We start from the raw sequence: 18,730 nt of genomic DNA on the forward strand, positions 1-18,730 counted from the left end.
CCCCAAAGTGCCACCGTTCTCTCGGGTTTTCTCAGAAAAGTGAACTACCGGCACAAGTGAGGGCTGATCATTGGGCCGGAGCAGGAAGGGGCTTTCTTCACCTTAGTCCAGCAGCCCAGCCCAGGCGCCCCCGTTTTCAAGGGGAGAAAACTGAGGAGGCTCCCTCACTCCCAGCCTCCCAGCGCCTCAGCACCCAGACGTCCGGTGCTCATGCTGCTGCCCCCCCAGGAAGCCGCCACAGCCAACTCTCTTAGGTGGTTTTTATATTGAGGTAAAAAAGTTGCAGACACTAATTGCGGATGTGTGGGGAGGGGACCTCCCCGCTGAAGCAACGAAGGGGACAGAAGCGGCAGCACACACCCTCACTCTCACTCCCACTCACACTCCCACGCGCTCCCACAGGGTCCGAGGCAGCTGCTGGGCCCTAGGAGGAGCCGAGCTGCTTTGGGAATCCGGGCAGAGCAGGGCGGCCCCTGGAGGGACATTTGGCACGGAGCCCCCCTCCCCGGCGCTCCCCACATTCACACAGACTAAGGCACACAGGGCTGGGCAGGGGCGCGCAGGCAGGCCGGCATGCTTTGGCAGTGGGAACCCGCGGGCTGGGCCCCGGGCGAGCGGGGGGGGCCGCGGCTTGGAAGCTCAGCACCTTCGGGGGGCCGCGAGCGGGGGGAGGGGACAGGCGGCGGGGGACAAGCAGGCCGCGGGGGTGGCGGAGAGCAGGGGCGGGCGGGAAGGCCGGCTCACACCCGGATGAAGACCAGCCGGGCCGAGTACACCAGGTCGGCCACGTAGGCCAGGAAGTTGACGGCCGTGAGGATGGCCACGGTCAGCCGGCGATCCCAGTCGCACACGGCGAAGGCGTGGTGCCGGGGGCAGCCCGAGTCGTCCCGCCTGCGCGGCCGGCCGCCCTTGCGGTCGTCAAACTGGTAGAGAGGCCAGAGCACCAGGGCCGAGGCGTAGAGGGCCACGGCCAGGACGGCCAGGCCCGTGAGGAAGCTGGGGAAGGAGACGGGCAGCTGGCCCGTGCAGTCGCCCAGGCTCAGGAGGATGGCCACGGCCGACAGGATGAAGCAGATGCAGTAGACGGCCAGGCACCACTCGAGCGCCGAGTGGCGCCGGTAGATGGGCGGGTCGCTGGCGAAGGCGAAGATGATGCAGGCCACGAAGGTCTCGAAGACCTTGAGCAGGCCGGGGACGGTGGCCATGTAGCCCGTGACCTCCCCCGGCCGGGCTCGGGTCCAGGCCACCTCCACGGCGTAGGCCACGGAGGCCACGCACGAGAAGAAGGTGGCGGCGATGGCGTGGTCCCGCCTCTGGCCCTCGCCCATGAACTGCACGTACGTGGTGGGGTAGATGATGGAGGCCGACAGGCACAGCAGCGTGGCGTAGCAGGCGTAGGCGATGGGGAAGTTGCGCCACGAGAGCGGGAATCGCGGCTGCAGGCCGCCCACCTCCACCACCAGGATCACCAGCGTCATGGCGAAGCAGAAACACCAGGCGAACATGGCCCAGTGGCCCATGACCCCGTCCCAGGCCCCCACGTGCGCCACCAGGGAGAAGGCCACGCACGTGGACACGAGCTGCAGCAGGCGCAGGAGGCCCAGCTTGGACGTCAGCGCCCGAGGAGAGCCCACCACGTAGGGGGAGCCCAGGCTGGAGGAGGTGGTGGTGGTGGTGGTCACCGTGGTGCGGGTCACAGTCACCGCCATGGCTGAGGGAGAGGAGGCGGAAGCGGGGACTCAGGGAGAGCCGGCTCTGGGCTCCCGCCCTGCCTCCTGAGAGGAGACCCCACCCTGCCCCGGGGTCTGCTCATGCAGCCGCCCTTCTCCAGGGCCCAGACAGTCCCAGAGCAATGGCGGACTTCCTTTCTCAGGAAGCCTGGGTCCCTGCTCTCAGCCCAGGAAGCAGCCCGCTTTCCAGAGACCCCCCCAGGAACCCGGGGGCACCCCTACCTGAAATCTCGCGTCACACTCCCACCTGGGAAGGGGGATCAGAGACGGGTCCTGGAACGCCTATTCAGAGGACCTAGGAGAGGGGAGGGGAAAGAAGGGAGGGAGAGAAAGACAGAGAGAGAGAGAGATAAGGGAGAGACAGAGAGAGAAACAGAGAGAGAGACAAGGGAGAGACAGAGAGAGAGAGATAAGGGAGAGACAGAGAGAGAAAGAGACAGAGAGAGAAAGAGACAGAGAGAGAGACAAGGGAGAGACAGAGAGAGAAAGAGACAGAGAGAGACACAAGGGAGAGACAGAGAGAGATAAGGGAGAGACAGAGAGAGAAAGAGACAGAGAGAGAAAGAGACAGAGAGAGACACAAGGGAGAGACAGAGAGAGAAAGAGACAGAGAGAGACACAAGGGAGAGACAGAGAGAGAAAGAGACAGAGAGAGACACAAGGGAGAGACAGAGAGAGATAAGGGAGAGACAGAGAGAGAAAGAGACAGAGAGAGACACAAGGGAGAGACAGAGAGAGAAAGAGACAGAGAGAGACACAAGGGAGAGACAGAGAGAGATAAGGGAGAGACAGAGAGAGAAAGAGACAGAGAGAGAAAGAGACAGAGAGAGACACAAGGGAGAGACAGAGAGAGAAAGAGGGAGAGAGAGACAGAGAGATAAGGGAGAGACAGAGAGAGAGACAAGGGAAAGACAGAGAGAGATAAGGGAGAGACAGAGAGAGAAAGAGACAGACAGAGAGAGATAAGGGAGAGACAGAGAGAGAAAGAGAGATAAGGGAGAGACAGAGAAAGAAACAGAGAGAGAGACAAGGGAGAGACAGAGAGAGACACAAGGGAGAGACAGAGAGAGAAAGAGGGAGAGAAAGAGAGACAGAGAGATAAGGGAGAGACAGAGAGAGAGACAAGGGAAAGACAGAGAGAGATAAGGGAGAGACAGAGAGAGAAAGAGACAGACAGAGAGAGATAAGGGAGAGACAGAGAGAGAAAGAGAGATAAGGGAGAGACAGAGAAAGAAACAGAGAGAGAGACAAGGGAGAGACAGAGAGAGAAAGAGACAGAGAGAGAGACAAGGGAGAGACAGAGAGAGAAAGAAACAGAGAGAGAGAAAGGGAGAGACAGAGAGAGAAAGAGGGAGAAAGAGACAGAGAGAGAGAGAAAGGGAGAGACAGAGAGAGAAAGAGGGAGAGAAAGAGAGGCAGAGATAAGGGAGAGACAGAAAGAGAAAGAGACAGAGAGAGAGACAAGGGAAAGACAGAGAGAGATAAGGGAGAGACAGAGAGAGAAAGAGACAGAGAGAGAGAGACAAGGGAGAGACAGAGAGAGAAAGAGGGAGAGAAAGAGAGGCAGAGATAAGGGAGAGACAGAGAGAGAGACAGACAGAGAAAGAGACAGAGACAGAGAGAGATAAGGGAGAGACAGAGAGAGAAAGAGACAGACAGACAGAGAGGCAGAGAGACAGAGAAAGAGACAGAGACACACACAGAGACAGCAACACAGAGAAAGAGAGACAGACAGAAAGAGAAGGATAAGAGAGAGACAGAGACGAAGACAGAGAAAGAAACAGAGGCAGAGACACAAAGGGACACAGACAGAGAAAGCCCACAGGAAGAGACAGAGAAACAGAGGCAGAGACACAGGGAGAGAGAGACAGATAGACACAGAGAGATTGGGGGGTGGGGGGGAGAGAGAATGAGGATCACTTTCTCAGCATGGCCCCACACTTACCCACAAACCCAAGGACCACAAGGCACAGAGAAGACCAAGCCCCGCCTCCACCTTACCAAAAGGAGGGGAACTTGGCTACAGCACGCTGGCGGAGGGGCCCTCCGCTCAGGGGAAGCAAAAGGGCGTGGCGCCTTCAGGGGTGGCGGCCTGGCCAGACTAGGGCCCCGGAGCTCCGGTGGGCTGGGAAGCCGGAGGCAGGCAGGGGGCAGCAGGCAGGGGCTGCTGGAGAAGCCTGACAGCCAGCCGCCGAGCTCGCCTTATAAGGTACTTGGCCAGCCTTAGGCCCAGGAATGTGTCTGGGATCTAGGGGCGGCGCCCCCGCCCTCCCCCCTCCTCAGGGCTGGGACAGGGCTGGGCAGGCTGGGGCCCAGGATGCTTGGGTCCCCAGGGATGAATGAGGGCGAAGTGGGGCTAGAGCCCTCGGATCAGGTTACTGGCTGAGGCTTACCACCACGCCCCACCGGAAACCCACAAGTGGCACTGAGGCCAGAGGCTGCCAGGAGAGCAGAAGCGTCCATCCCACCCAGGAGGGTGAGGAGCGGGCTGGAGGCCCCCCTCCCCCTCTGGGAGTGGTGCCTGGGTCCCCAGGGGCTGGAGGCTGGGGTCCGCCTCCCTCCTCCCCAATCCGTTATTCCCCATGGCAGAGCGAGGAGGACGTGAGCTAGGAGTCCCAGACAGGGGGGCGGAAGGGGGTGGCCGTGGTGGCTACTGCCTGAGGTCACAGCTATGGAATGCACAGCTGGAGGGAGAGGGGACCTGGAGAGGGGGAAACGCCCCTCAACCCCTCCAGCCCAGGGCTTCCCCAGGCAGCGGGAGATTCCGTTACTCTGGCTTCTTTTGGCAGATCTCCAGTCCCCAGCCTCTACCCACTTCTACCTAGCCAGGCACCTCATTCATCACGTAAGGGACCCAGGAGTTCAGCTTTCCCACCCGCCACAAGCCTTCAGGGTCCCAAGCATCGGGTTCCATGCTCCCAGCCCAGCCTGATCTCGGCACTGACGCTCCCAGGAAATCTCAGGCCCCTCCAGAACCCCTCGACCCCAGGGGTGGACCCTCGAGCCCTGCCTCACCTCGGGGTGTGCAGCCTCCCTCCCGGGCAGTCGTGCTGAGGGTTAGGAAGCCCAGGTCTGGGGCTGTGGGGAGTAGGGAGGAGTGGAGAGAGGGAGGGAGAGCGTGGGGGGCGGGGCCCGAGGCGGAGGTGGGGCTGGACCCAGGAGCCCGGCAGGGGAACCCAGCCGAGCAGCTCCCACCAGGGCTTTCCCAGACCCTCCCCGTGGGGCGGAGCCAGGCCAGAGCAGCTCTCCCAAGGACACTAAGGCAGAGGGATAATTCCAGGCTCCATCCCTCAGGGACCCAGAACAGCATCCTCCCCCGTCCTCTCACCCTACCCCGCCCCACTCCACCCCACCCCCACCCGGCTGGCGTCTCCCCCCGCCTAGGCCGGGCCAGGGGAAGGGGAGGCTGAGGTCACCATTTCCATGGTGACGCCAAACAGGAAGTGACAACAGAAAGGGAGGGGAGCAGGGGGATGAGAGGGTCCTCTGGGCCGGAATGGGGGGGAGGGGGCGGGAAAAGGCCGTCGCTATAGCAACGGGCGTATTTGTTCCTTATTTGGGGATGATGTCCCCCACTAGTCCTTTGCGACCCATCCGGTCCCATTCTCCGAGAGCAGAAGGACTTAAAGCCACAGATCCCGAGGACCCCGGGACCGGCCAAAAAAGGGTGGAGGGGCCGGCCCTGAGAATGCAAGTCCTGGGGCCTTGGGGCCTGGGGCGCCGAGGCGGTATCCCAGCTTGTCCAACCCAACAACTGGATCCGGGAGAAAAGGGAGAGGGGAGAGCCCGCCTGGGTCCCGAGAAGGGCGGGGCTTGCAGAGCCGGACACCTGGGTCCGGGAGAAGGGCGGAGCTTAGAGGGCAGCACTCCAGGGTCCCAGACTAGGGTAGGGGTGCCCGGCTGGGCTGCCGGACGCCGGAGTCCTCCCCTCCCTTTCCCTATCCCAGTCACTCACTCACAGCGGCGTCTCCAGGTCCCACGTCTGCGCCTCGCTTCGGGCCTGCCGGAGGGTGGGGCCTGGGAGGGGGGCTGCGGCTGGAGCTGTGAGTGCTGAGACCATCGGAGCCAACCCGGAGCCCGGCTAGTCCGGCTCCGCCCCTCCTTCCTTCCCCCTCCCCTCACCTCCACCGGGGCTGCAAAGGTCTAGTCCATCGGTGGCTCTCCCTTCCCGGTCCGGCGGGACGCGGCCATGCCGCAAAGGTGTAGAATCGGAGGGCGGGGCGGGGCTCAGAGGGCTGCAGGGAAGCGGAATAGTGGTAGGAATGGCAGCGAGGGTAGGGGAGAAGAGCCGACAGCTGGGGAAGCGGGCGCTCTCACTTCCGGGCCTCTGCACCTCCTAGGCGGCGCTCCTGCCCCCCTCCCCCCAGCACAGATGCGGGTCTACGAGGACCTCGGAAGAACTCCGGGCCCCAGACAGAGCCCGCACCTCAAGGTGCCCTTCGAGCACGTGGGGGCTTCGGGAGTTCCTTTGTCCCAAAGAAGGCTGTTCCCTCCGCTCCTCTGGGCCCTCCCTTCCCTTCCCACGCCCCAGTGAGCGGGACCTCCAGAACCGAGGTCCGAGGCGGTCTCCTGTCTTCATTGAGGTCCCCAACTCCATAGCCTCGAGAGGCCCCGAGGGCTGAACACTCTTGCTGGCAGGAGGAACTTGGATCTCCCTCAGAGCAGCAGGGCTGCCTGGCCAATGGTCAAGCTCCGACACTTCTACCCCCAGTCCCAGGTCTCCTCTCACTGGCCCGCAGGACTCACCTCCCACTCCTGCCTGGGAGTTGTTGGGTTAGGGAGGCTGCCCACCAGGGACTCATTAACAATGGCTGCCGGAGGGGCCCCTATCCTCAAGTGGTCCTACCTTAGCACTCCCCTACTTAAGGAGCACCCTGCTGTAGCTCCTTACTGCCAGGGGTCAAATACAGACTCCCAGGTTTGACCCTTAGAGCCTTTGGTGAAGGAAGGAAGGAAGGAAGGAAGGAAGGAAGGAAGGAAGGAAGGAAGGAAGGAAGGAAGGAAGGAAGGAAGGAAGGAAGGGAGGGAGGGAGGGAGGGAGGGAGGGAGGAAGGAAGGAAGGAAGGAAGGAAGGAAGGAAGGAAGGAAGGAAGGAAGGAAGGAAGGAAGGAAGGAAGGAAGGAAGGAAGGAAGGAAGGAAGGAAGGAAGGAAGGAAGGGAGGGAGGGAGGGAGGAAGGGAGGAAGGGAGGAAAGAAGGGAGGGAGGAAGGGAGGAAAGAGAAAGGAAGGAAAGAGGAAGGGAGGGAGGGAGAAAGGGAGAGAGAGAAGGAAGGGAGAGAGGGAGGAAGGAAGGGAGGGAGGAAGGAAGGAAAGAGGAAGGGAGGGAGGGAGGGAGGAAGGAAGGAAACCTTTATTAAGTACTAGGTGCAATGCACTGCTAAATGTTGGGGATAGAAATGAGAGAGCCTGCCCTCTTGGAATGAGTTTCCTTCACATTCTAATGGATATCCCATATGGAAGGCATCAGCTTCCAGTTTGATGGAAAGGCCCCATGGTCCTGAGGGAGCAACAGCAAAGTCGCTGGTTATGCTGGGGTTTGGCTGTTCCGTTTCGAGTTCCAAGTTGTCTTGCTTTCTCCCAACCCTTTGCCAGAGAAGACCGCCATAAGCACGGGGGACCATACAAACGTTCTGTGCTTCCATATATCAATTCTTGCTCTGGAGGAGGAGAGCCTCTTCCTTCATGGATCCTCCATCATGGATTTGAATGTTCAGATGACTCAGAAGGGATTAGTCACTCGGTGCTCCTCCTGGAACAATATTGTTGCTACTGAATACAACAGCTCTTGCTTCTGCTTGTTTCATGCAAGACTTCCCGTGTTTCTTTTTTAAGCGTCGCCTTCTTAGAATCGCTATTGTAGCACACCAGGCATGTTAGCATGGGAGAAGTGTGGTTGATGTGTTGATATTGTATCCTGTAGATTCACTTACCAGACACGTGGTATGGAAAGGGACAGTCCAAAGGACTAGCACAGGACAGGCAAACTCCTGGGCTGCCCCTGCGCCCGCCCGTAGGATTAATCTCCACCTCTTTGATCCTGCCATTGTCAATTCCACCAATGTTAAGACCTAGGCCATGTGACTATGTGTTGCTCTCCCCATCCACATTCCTAAGACTGGGGATCAAGTGCGAATCTCTCTCCTCTTCTCTTCCTCTTACTTCCCTGTATTCACAGTGCTCTGTCCCATCTCTCCCTACTTCCTATTAATGCTCGGGCTCTCTTGCCCAGAGGAGGCATTGAGGAGTTGCGATTCCCCATGGGTTCTCTTATTCCTCGTACTTCCCATTAGCTCTCAGGGGGAGATATCATGGGAGTTCGTGTCACTCCCCGTGCTTGAACTTGCTGTCTGAGTCTTTCTCATTCACCCATTTCCTTAGTCTCCCCTCTCCTTCTCAGGCGGTTACCCCCAGGTAAGTGCTATAAATATTAAGTATCTGTTCTGGGGCAGAAGAGCCACAGGGCTAGGCAAACTGGGGTGAGGAGATTTGCCCAGATCACACAGCTAGGAAGCATCTGAGGCCACATTTGAACCCAGGGCCTCCAACTCTTGGCCCAGTGCTCTCTCCAGCGAGCCAACCTGCTCATTCTTTTTGTGGTGGCCAAGAACTGGAAACTGAGGGGTTGTTCCTTCCTTGGGGAACGGCTGAGCAAGTTGTGGTACAAGGTTGTAATAAAATTCTTCCGTGAAAATAGTCCTTCTAAAACAATGCCATGGATAAAATGCTGCCAGTGTGTGATGTGGCTGCATCTGAGGCCCCCAAGGCCTTGGGGCCTTGCTTTTCTGGGTCTGCAGTGAGTGTGGCCACACAAAGATCACCCCACCCACCCCGGCATTCTGGCTCTGTAGGGGGAGCGTCAGAAGGCACCTCGGAGTCACTCACGGGACCCATCCGTGCAGAAGGCGCCCGGAGCCCCCATGTCCCAGGCACGTGAGGCAGTTTGTCTCCCCTCAGCGCACAGCCCAACCTTGTCTTCTTCAGCCAAAGGGAGCCCGACCTCCTCAGGGCTTCTCCTGCACCTCCCTCCCTCCAGAGCCCAAAGCCTCTGGAGCGCTCTCCCATCCCTGGGCCAAGCCCCTTGGCTGGCTCTGCCGATGCCCTCGGGGTGCTTCCTCGGGCAGGGCCCTTGAAGTTGTTTGTATTTTAACCCCCCACCTTCCCTCTTGGAATCAGTACTGAGTACTGGCGCCACGGCTGAGGAGTTGGCAATGGGGGTGAAGTGACTGGCCCAGGGTCACGCAGCTGGGAAGGGTCTGAGGCCAGATGGGAACCCAGGACCCCCGCCTCTGGCCTGGCTCTCCATCCACTGAGCCACCCAGTTCCTAGCCCGTAGGCTGTCACAGGGCAGGGACCCAACAACAACAGCACCTGGCCTGAAAGCAAATGAAGCAGAGGGGATGGCCATCCGGACACTTTTATTCTGAGGTCACAGCATCACCGGACCCACCTCAGCCCTATCTCCACCCCTTCTAGGCCCCCCGGGCAGGGAGGGGAGGAGGCGGAGACCCAGGGCAAGGGGGGCTGCAGAAACTGAGACAGAAAGCTGGGAAGCCCCAGGGGAGGGGGAGGATAGAGCTGGGAGGCCAGAGAGGCCCGAGCCTTCGTCTGGAGGTCGAGCCTCGCTTTACCCTATTTTTTCTGATCCCCTCTTGCTCTGTTCCTTGTTCTTCAGCTGTTTGTAGTCGGGAGAGGAACAGAAAGGATCAGGGAGAGGGGCATGGCCGAGGCCAAGAGGATGCTGGGCAGGGGGAGGAGGGGGAGCAGAGAAGTGGGGGGAGGGAGAGGCGGGATGGGCAGAGGCACAGAGGGGGAGGGGCGGGCCCCCCGCTTCTTACCGCCTTCATGACCTGGGCTCGGATCTCCTCCAGAGTCAGGGGCCGGTCGTCTATCTGCTCCAGACCCAGGGGATCTTCCCTAGGGCGGAAGTTGGGCCTTTGGGACTCCCTCCCGCTTCCCCTCCCCCGCTCCGGCGTCCGGTCCCCAGAGCCCCGGCCGGCGCCCCCCGCCCCCCTGCGCCTCAAGGTCTTACATGTTGGTGGGGGGCTGCGGCAGAACCTGCTTCTTGGGGTGCACTTCCTCGGTCTGGCCCAGGAGCCGGAGGGCCGTGGCCTGGGCGTTGTAGGTGCTGGATTCCTGGGGGCGGCAGAGGGGAGTGGGCGGGCAGCTCCGGCCGGCCCTGCGGCCCCGGCCGCCCCCAGCCTGTCTGCCCACCCACCGAGAAGTTGTGGAAGGCCTGGGCGGCCATCAGGTCCATCACGCGCTGCTCGATGAGGCTGAGCAGGAGCTGCACGATCTTGTCCCCCATGTGGCTGGTCCCCAGCAGCTCCTTGAGCTTGGTGTCGTCACACTTGGCCTTGGTGAACAGAGACTGGATGGCTGCAGGGGGCGCCGAACCGGGCTCAGCCGGGGCCTGGGCCGGCCGGCCCCCCTCGGGTCCCCAAGTCCCTGGGCCGGCCGGCCCCCCTCGGGTCCCCAAGTCCCTGGGCCGGCCGGCCCCCCTCGGGTCCCCTCTCAGGTCCCTGGGCCGGCCGGCCCCCCTCGGGTCCCCACGCTCTGGCCTCTGGCCGGGCTTTCCCCGGGGTCCCCTCCAGGCCCCTCACCGGCCTTCAGCTGGGTCAGGATGTTGTTCAGAGACTGGTACTTGGTGTCCACATCGACGGCCTCGTTGGCCAGGGAGGCCTTCTTCTCCTCCATGGCCTCCAGCTCCTGATGCTTCAAGCCAGTCTCCGCCTCTTTTTGGACCAAGGCCAGCTTCTCCAGGGCCTCCTGGGTCTAGAGACAAGGGAGGAGGGGCTCGGAGGCCGGGGCCCACTTTCCAGAGGGGGGCCTGAGGCCCACTTGGGGGACGGGCAGCCTCACCTCCTGGATCTCCTCCTTCAGGGTCTCCATCTCGGAATTCTGCTCGTTGATGAAATTGAACTCCGCAAAGTTTTTTTCCTCGTCTGAGGTGAGTGGGAGAGAGAAACAGGGAGGTTTCGGGGAGCCAGAGGGAGGAAGAGGGGGAGGGGCATGGAGGAAGAAGAGCCCAGGGCCCCGGCCGAAGCAAGCTGAGGGGGCCCAGCGCCCGCCCACCTTACTTTCCTTTTTTTTAACCGAGGCCCACAAGGTGAAGTGACTTGCCCAGGGTCACACAGCTAGGCAGTGTCTGAGGTCACATTTGAACTCAGGCCGTCCAGACTCCAGGCCTGGTGCCACCAACCGGCCCCCCTCCTTACTTTCCATGTACTTCTGGAATATGTCCTCTGGGTTACTGAAGCCGGTGAGCTCAGTCAGCCTCTCCAGCACCTCCTGGTATTTCAGAATGGCCTTCTCATAGGAGGTCTTGCGGAGGCCCTCGGCTGTTTCTCTCTCTGTCGGGCGTTAGCGGTGGGCTGAGCAGGGGCCCGAGCCCAGGCGCTTCCCTTCCCCCCAGCCTCCTCCCGGGGAGGGCCCCTGCTAGGGCCTGCCTTCCCCGCCTCCGCAGCCCCTGAACCCCTCCTGCACAGCGCCCCGCTGTCAAATGGGGGTCCGGCCCTCACCGCGCCTGCGCCGAGCCTCCTGCACCTCCGGGTCCACAAATCTCTCCTGGTTCTTGGCCATCAGGAACTGGTGCAGCTGCTCATAGTGGCACATCTGCCTGTGCACCACCTGCAGCTCCGCGTTGTACTGGCTCACCTCCTTGTCCAGCTTCTCCTGCAGCTGGCTCAGCTTCAGCTGGGCCTCCTCCCTGCCCAGAGCACCCATGGGAGGGGGGGCCTCGGGGAGGGCCACACGGGCACCCTGTGAGGTTGGGGGCCTCGGGGAGGGCCACACGGGCACCCTATGAGGTTGGGGGCCTCGGGGAGGGCCACACGGGCACCCTGCAGGGCTGGGGGCCTCGGGGAGGGCCACACGGGCACCCTATGAGGTTGGGGGCCTCGGGGAGGGCCACACGGGCACCCTATGAGGTTGGGGGCCTCGGGGAGGGCCACACGGGCACCCTGCAGGGCTGGGGGCCTCGGGGAGGGCCAACAAAGGCACCTGGGAGCCAGCCCACATGAACTCGAGGAAGGTCTGAGCTGTGGTCACAGAGAGGGCCCCAGAGTCACAGAGAGAAAGGCCTGGCTCGGATCCCAGGGAGCACCCCAACACACTGATCTGAGGGGGGCTGGCTCCCCGCCACCCAGCACCCCAAACACACAGGGCTGCTTCTCTCAGAAGCCTCCAGGGACACACAGAGGAGGCCTCCTTGCTGGCCAGGGTCCCAGGGGCCTCCCAGGCCCACACTGGCAGGAGGGGATGAGCTCTCCTGGAGCTGCCCCAGGCCCTGTGTCCACACTTTGGGGGCACGCCAGGGAAAAGCCAAAGGTTACCTGGCATCAAAGGCCATGTTGGAATTGTCAATGTGGGATCGAATGTTGGCCCGGATGTCACTCAGCTCCTTCTCAGCAGTTAGAGACATGGGAATGGATGGCAAGTGGGTGTGAGAGGGAGGCTGGGGCCAACCCCCCCACCCCCGCCCAGGGGTGCACCTCCCCCACCCCCGCCCAAGGGTGCACCTCCCCCACCCCCACCCAGGGGTGCGCCTCCCCCACCCCCACCACCGCCCCCTGCCCAGGGGTGCACCTCCCCCACCCCCACGCCCCAGGGGTGCACCTCCCCCCACCCCACCCAGGGGTCTAGTCTAGGCCCTGACCTTCCTCAGCTGCTGGTCAAGGTGCAGGAAGCGCTTCCTCTGAGTGTGCAGCAGAGTCATCTCTTCCCGGAGGATCCTGTTCTTCACCAGCTGGGTGTCAAAGCGCGTGTTGGCCTGCAGGGCACAGGGGGTCAGGGGGCTGGCCTTGCCACTCCTCTGGGCCCCCAGGGCCCCACACTCACTCGGTCCAGCTGGTTCTCCAAGATCTTCACCCTGTGCAAGCCCTGGGCCTTCTTCTCCATGACCAGGCTCGTGCCTCTGAGCTCCTTCTGCTGATCCAGGACTCGAGCTTCCCACTTGGCGATCTGGGGCCCAGGTGGAGCCATGGAGAAGGGGCTCTGCCCATTGTCAGCTCCCCAGCCCATGAGGGAGGCTCCCAAGGCCCCCCAGCCCAGGAGGAGGCTCCCAAGGCCCCCCAGTCCATGAGGGAGGCTCCCAAGGCCCCCTAGCCCATGAGGAGGCTCCCAAGGCCCCCCAGCCCATGAGGAGGCTCCCAAGGCCCCCCAGCCCATGAGGAGGCTCCCAAGGCCCCCCAGCCCATGAGGAGGCTCCCAAGGCCCCCCAGTCCATGAGGGAGGCTCCCAAGGCTCCCCAGCCCATGAGGGATGCTCCCAAGGCCCCCCAGTCCATGAGGGAGGCTCCCAAGGCCCCCCAGCCCATGAGAGAGGCTCCCAAGGCCCCCCAGCCCATGAGGGATGCTCCCAAGACCCCCCAGCCCATGAGGGAGGCTCCCAAAGCCCCCCAGCCCATGAGGAGGCTCCCAAGGCCCCCCAGTCCATGAGGGAGGCTCCCAAGGCCCCCCAGTCCATGAGGGACACTCCTAAGACCCCCCCCAGCCCATGAGGGAGGCTCCCAAGGCCCCCCAGTCCATGAGGGACACTCCTAAGACCCCCCCAGCCCATGAGGGAGGCTCCCAAGGCCCCCCAGCCCAGGAGGAGGCTCCCAAGGCCCCCTCTCAGTCCATGAGGGAGGCTCCCAAGGCCCCCCAGTTCATGAGGGAGGCTCCCAAGGCCCCCCAGTCCATGAGGGAGGCTCCCAAGGCCCCCCAGCCCATGAGAGAGGCTCCCAAGGCCCCCCAGCCCATGAGGGATGCTCCCAAGACCCCCCAGCCCATGAGGGAGGCTCCCAAAGCCCCCCAGCCCATGAGGGATGCTCCCAAGACCCCCCAGCCCATGAGGGAGGCTCCCAAAGCCCCCCAGCCCATGAGGAGGCTCCCAAGGCCCCCCAGTCCATGAGGGAGGCTCCCAAGGCCCCCCAGCCCATGAGAGAGGCTCCCAAGGCCCCCCAGCCCATGAGGGATGCTCCCAAGACCCCCCAGCCCATGAGGGAGGTTCCCAAAGCCCCCCAGCCCATGAGGAAGCTCCCAAGGCCCCCCAGTCCATGAGGGAGGCTCCCAAGGCCCCCCAGTCCATGAGGGACACTCCTAAGACCCCCCCCAGCCCATGAGGGAGGCTCCCAAGGCCCCCCAGTCCATGAGGGACACTCCTAAGACCCCCCCAGCCCATGAGGGAGGCTCCCAAGGCCCCCCAGCCCATGAGGAGGCTCCCAAGGCCCCCCAGCCCATGAGGAGGCTCCCAAGGCCCCCCAGCCCATGAGGAGGCTCCCAAGGCCCCCCAGTCCATGAGGAGGCTCCCAAGGCTCCCCAGCCCATGAGGGATGCTCCCAAGGCCCCCCAGTCCATGAGGGAGGCTCCCAAGGCCCCCCAGCCCATGAGAGAGGCTCCCAAGGCCCCCCAGCCCATGAGGGATGCTCCCAAGACCCCCCAGCCCATGAGGGAGGCTCCCAAAGCCCCCCAGCCCATGAGGAGGCTCCCAAGGCCCCCCAGTCCATGAGGGAGGCTCCCAAGGCCCCCCAGTCCATGAGGGACACTCCTAAGACCCCCCCAGCCCATGAGGGAGGCTCCCAAGGCCCCCCAGCCCATGAGGGAGGCTCCCAAGGCCCCCCAGCCCATGAGGGAGGCTCCCAAGGCCCCCCAGTTCATGAGGAGGCTCCCAAGGCTCCCCAGCCCATGAGGGAGGCTCCCAAGGCCCCCCAGTCCATGAGGGAGGCTCCCAAGGCCCCCCAGCCCATGAGGGATGCTCCCAAAGCCCCCCAGCCCAGGAGGAGGCTCCCAAGGCCCCTCCCCCCCAGGCTGTGGCTGCTGGCCGGCCCCACCTGTTGGTCCAGCTTCTTCAGGTACTGCTGCTCTTTGATCACCTCCTTGTAGAGATGCTGCCGGCGGGCCAGGAGGCTCTTGACGTCCTTCTCGAGCTCCGTCTCCAGGGCCTTCTGGGCCTGGCTCTGAATGATTTTCATCTTCGTTTGGATCTCAGCCTGCTCCTGCTGCAGCCGGTTGATCTCCACCCTGAGGGGGGCAGAGGGCGCTAAGGGGGGGCCGGCCCGAGGGGGGCCTCCGGCATGGCTGCCCGGCCCAGGGCCCCGCCGCGGTGCCGCCTGCTCACATCTGCTTGTGGATCAGCTGCTGCGTCTCCTTGGTGTAGGCCTGCCGCTCTGCCTCCATGACCCGGCACTGTCTCTGCAGGCGGCTCAGCTCCATCTCTGCGGGGCGGGGGGCGGGGCGGCCGGCTCAGCTGGAGGGCCCGGCCGGGCGCCGCTCCGACCCCCCACTGCGAGCACCTACCCGAGCTGTCCATGTAACCCTCACTGTCCTCCGAGCGCACGCTGCTGGCTCCCAGCGGCATGGTGGCTGAAGGGAAAGGGTACTAAGGTGGCCGGGGGCCGCGGATGCGCCGCGGCTGGGGCAGGGGCATGGGGCGGCCACCCAGGCCCTACCTGGCTAGACGCGGGCCTCGCCCGCCCGGCTTCTCAGTTGCGGTCTGGGTTGCTTGGGCGACAGGGTCAGCAGGATTAGGGAGGCTGGGCTGGGCGGGGGCTCCTCCCTCCTGCTCCCCCCGCCCCCTGACTTTTGGGGGTGTCGGGAGGCGGGGTCACAACGCCTCTTCCCGAGCCTAGCCGAGGGCAGGTGGTCAAGGCCAGGGGGCGCGGCCGAGTCGGGGGGAGGTCCTGGGGCTGAGGTCGGGGCAGGGAGACTGAGGGACATGGTGAAGGATCAGAGCGGGGCCCTGGAGCTGGGGGCCAAGGGGCGGGGGCGGGGGCAGGGGAGGAGCTGGGGCGGGGTTAAATGGGAGATTGAGAACGACGGGTGGGACTGGGGTTTCTTGGGGGAAGGGCTTGAGGGGGAATCCAGCGGGGCTGAAGCCGGAGGTTAAGGGGGAGGGACTGGAGGTGGGGTGGGCGGGGCTGAGGGGAGGGGCTTAGTGGGAGATTGGGGAAGGCCTGAGAGGGAGAAGGGGGTGGAAGCTGGGGTTTAAAGAGGGTCCAGGAGGACGGAGAGGTTGTAGGAGACGCAGCCTAGGGGCTGAGTGGGAGGAGTTGCTGAGGGGGCGGGGCTTAGGGCTCCAGCGCTCTTCATATGGGGGTGGTAAATGGGCCGTAGGTAGGTGAAAGAGAACCGCTCACCTCCTTCTTCCCTCCCTCCCTCCCTGGAGCCCTGCCTACTGTGCCTGCACACCAACAGTCGGAGCAAGGGGCGGGGCCCGCGTCCTGGGCTCCTCCTTCGCGTCCCCCTTATTGGTGGGATGGAAATCGGCCTCGCCCCGCCCCCTCCACGTGCTGCCCTCCCGCTGCTTCCAGTGGCTGGGCCTCGAAGGCTGCCTGGCTGGCGGGCTGGCAAGCAGGGCAGGCGGGCAGGCTGTTGGCCAGCTCCGGGCTCCGCTCGGTTCCCCCCCAGCACAGGGCGTGCCCGCGAGCTGCCTGCGGTTTCCTGTGAGAGGAAGCAGTAGACCTCGCTGTCCTCCTGAGGCCTGCTGCCTGAGGTTGGGCGGATCAGCCTCGACCCTCCTAGCCACCCTGGCCCCGGACGCCCACCTGCCCGCTCGGCACAGCCCCCTCCGCTACAAAGGTTCTAACGGCATCGGTATTAGATCTGGCTCTGGGCTTCCAGGAGTGCTGCTGGTTATCCAAGAAAGTCAGAGGAACTGAGTTCAAGTTCTGCCTCACGAAATGGGCAAGTCCCTTTCTGGGTCGGCCTTCCACAGCCAGTTCCTGGTTTTCTCCAAGCCGGGCTGAGGAGCGGGTTTGTAGCAGAGCTTCCAGCAGGCAGCGGGAACCCGTGGAAGCTTCTTGGATGGAGTGGACCTGGCCTGGGCCCAGGGCAGAGGGCAGCCCTTACTTCCCAGGCCTCCCGGGCCGCGCACACTCGGCGAGCAGGTCCCCAAGGGCCTGGTGGCCCAGCTCGCCACCCTACCAAGTGGGCTCGGCTATTCCTCTTGGGCCCAGCCCAAGGGCTGCCGGGCCTTCCTACCTCTTGGTACAGGCCGGAGGTACGCGCTGACGCCGAGGTCCACAGCAGCTGCCCCCCTTCACTCCCATCTCCGGAGGGATCCAGATAGCTGCTGCTCCTTCTAACCCTCACCTTCTGTCTTAGTAGGCATCAAAGACGGAAGAATGGCGAGGGTGAGGCAACAGGGCTTAAGTGACTTGTCCAGGCCACACAGGTATTGAAGCCAGGCCTAGCTCCCCCCTTCTGCAGCCTTTGACTCGGCTGATGAGTCTCTCCTCTCCAGGTTTTCAGGACCCTTTCCTGGTTCTCCTCTGTTGGATCCTCCTCCACATCATGCCCTCTGACTGTGGGTGTCCCTCAGGGTCCACTTTCTGTTCTCCCTTTATAGCACTTTCCTTGGTGATCTCATCAGCTCCCATCAATTTAATCCCCGCCTCGATGCTGATGATTCTCAAATCTCCCTCTCCTGCCTCAGTTTCCCTGCTGACCTCCAGGCTCCCATTTCCAACTGCCTGTCAGACATCGGAAAGCCATGTCCAAAATAGAGCTTGTGCTCTTTCCCGGAAACCCTCCCCCTTCCTCCTGCTCCCAGGCTAGGAGGCCCTCTCCATCCGTTACTGTCATCCCACCCCCATTTCCAAGCTGTTGCCAAGCCCTCAGCACCCCAGGCCTGGACTACTGCAATAGCTGCTGGAACTGGGGCGCCTCCCTGTTCCAATCCAGTTAGCGTGATTTTCCCAGAGTACGAGTCTGACCCCATCATCCCCCATCCAAGAAACCCAGAATCAAGTCCTGGAATCGAATCCTCTTCTGCATTTAAAGCCCTTCAATCCCTGCCCCTCCTGCCTCGATCCCCAACATGTGGGCCTCTAGTCCCCATTTCTTCCCCTCAGTGATTTCCTATTTAGCCTCCATATAAGGGCTCCCTTTATTCAGCTGGGGTCTCCCTCCCACAGCAGATCATAAGCTCCTGGAGGCCAGAATTACCCTGCAGCTTCTCTGATGTCCTCAGCCCTTAGCCCAGTGCCCAGCTCATAGCAGGGACTGAATAAGCATTGAACGAGTGTCTGCCTGACTTCCCAAAGCATCCTCCTGAGGCCCCACCACTCTGCTTTCCAGCTACCTTCCAGGGCCTGGGCTCAGAGGCTTGGGGCAGAGAAAGCCCAAGACACACATCTGGAGGAGGCAAAGGAATGATGAGAGAGAGCAACGCATAGACAACGAGAGGGAGAGAGTGGAGAGAAAATGGAGAGGGAAAGACACAGGGAGGAGAGAGGGAGAGACAGAGACAGAGAGGGGAAGAGAGACAAGAGGAGAGAGGGAGAGACAGAGACAGAGAGGGGTTAGAGACAGAGACAGAGAGGGGAAGAGAGACAGAAAGAGAAGAGAGGGAGAGACAGAGAGGGGAAGAGAGACAGAAAGAGGAGAGAGGGAGAGACAGAGACAAAGAGGGGAAGAGAGACAGAAAGAGGAGAGAGGGAGAGACAGAGACAGAGAGGGGAAGAGAGACAGAAAGAGGAGAGAGGGAGAGACAGAGAGGGGAAGAGAGACAGAAAGAGGAGAGAGGGAGAGACAGAGACAAAGAGGGGAAGAGAGACAGAAAGAGGAGAGAGAGGAAGAGAGACAGAAAGAGGAGAGAGGGAGAGACAGAGAGGGGAAGAGAGACAGAAAGAGGAGAGAGGGAGAGACAGAGACAGAGAGGGGAAGAGAGACAGAAAGAGGAGAGAGACAGAGACAGAGAGGGGAAGAGAGACAGAAAGAGGAGAGAGAGGAAGAGAGACAGAAAGAGGAGAGAGGGAGAGACAGAGAGGGGAAGAGAGACAGAAAGAGGAGAGAGGGAGAGACAGAGACAGAGAGGGGAAGAGAGACAGAAAGAGGAGACAGAGACAGAGAGGGGAAGGGACAGAGGAGAGAGGGGGAGGCAGAGACAGAGAGGGGAAGAGACAGAGGAGAGAGGGGGAGGCAGAGACAGAGAGGGGAAGAGAGACAAGAGGAGAGAGGGAGAGACAGAGACAGAGAGGGGAAGAGAGACAGAAAGAGGAGAGAGGGAGAGGCAGAGACAGA

General features: G+C 62.3%; 2 protein-coding genes and 1 long non-coding RNA gene across 8 annotated transcripts; 1 reads left to right on the forward strand and 2 right to left on the reverse strand.

Moving 5' to 3' along the window:
* Positions 1-246: 246 nt before the first annotated feature.
* On the reverse strand, positions 247-5,986 carry MYADM (myeloid associated differentiation marker). Of its 5 annotated transcripts, XM_056796704.1 has the most exons (4): positions 4,746-5,028; positions 3,732-3,907; positions 1,953-2,025; positions 247-1,711 (listed from the first exon to the last, which is right to left on the reverse strand). In XM_056796704.1, the coding sequence occupies exon 4, from the start codon at positions 1,707-1,709 to the stop codon at positions 741-743; it is 969 nt and encodes a 322-aa protein (XP_056652682.1). In that variant the 5' UTR covers positions 1,710-1,711; positions 1,953-2,025; positions 3,732-3,907; positions 4,746-5,028; the 3' UTR covers positions 247-740. The 5 variants fall into 5 exon arrangements, with proteins under 5 accessions (XP_056652682.1, XP_056652684.1, XP_056652681.1 ...); XM_056796706.1 differs by lacking the exons at positions 3,732-3,907; positions 4,746-5,028 and adding an exon at positions 5,853-5,986; XM_056796703.1 differs by lacking the exons at positions 3,732-3,907; positions 4,746-5,028 and adding an exon at positions 5,686-5,820.
* Positions 5,987-6,306: 320 nt separating this feature from the next.
* Positions 6,307-7,538, forward strand: LOC130454024 (uncharacterized). The gene is made up of 2 exons (XR_008911691.1): positions 6,307-6,447; positions 7,323-7,538. It is a non-coding gene; the product is annotated as an uncharacterized LOC130454024 (long non-coding RNA).
* A 1,590-nt stretch (positions 7,539-9,128) lies between these two features.
* Positions 9,129-15,995, reverse strand: ODAD1 (outer dynein arm docking complex subunit 1). 2 transcript variants are annotated; one of them, XM_056796691.1, is made up of 16 exons: positions 15,896-15,995; positions 15,157-15,208; positions 15,005-15,070; positions 14,826-14,922; positions 14,539-14,728; positions 12,567-12,689; positions 12,385-12,498; positions 12,062-12,129; positions 11,249-11,436; positions 10,946-11,080; positions 10,590-10,672; positions 10,331-10,502; positions 9,946-10,106; positions 9,760-9,863; positions 9,566-9,644; positions 9,129-9,402 (listed from the first exon to the last, which is right to left on the reverse strand). In XM_056796691.1, exons 3-16 carry the CDS (start codon positions 15,063-15,065, stop codon positions 9,355-9,357), a joined length of 1,623 nt encoding a protein of 540 aa, XP_056652669.1. In that variant the 5' UTR covers positions 15,066-15,070; positions 15,157-15,208; positions 15,896-15,995; the 3' UTR covers positions 9,129-9,354. The 2 variants fall into 2 exon arrangements, with proteins under 2 accessions (XP_056652669.1, XP_056652668.1); XM_056796690.1 differs by having other exon boundaries at positions 15,883-15,901.
* Positions 15,996-18,730: the final 2,735 nt, after the last annotated feature.

The sequence above is a fragment of the Monodelphis domestica genome, chromosome 4, assembly GCF_027887165.1.
Source record: "Monodelphis domestica isolate mMonDom1 chromosome 4, mMonDom1.pri, whole genome shotgun sequence".
Taxonomy (NCBI): domain Eukaryota; kingdom Metazoa; phylum Chordata; class Mammalia; order Didelphimorphia; family Didelphidae; genus Monodelphis; species Monodelphis domestica.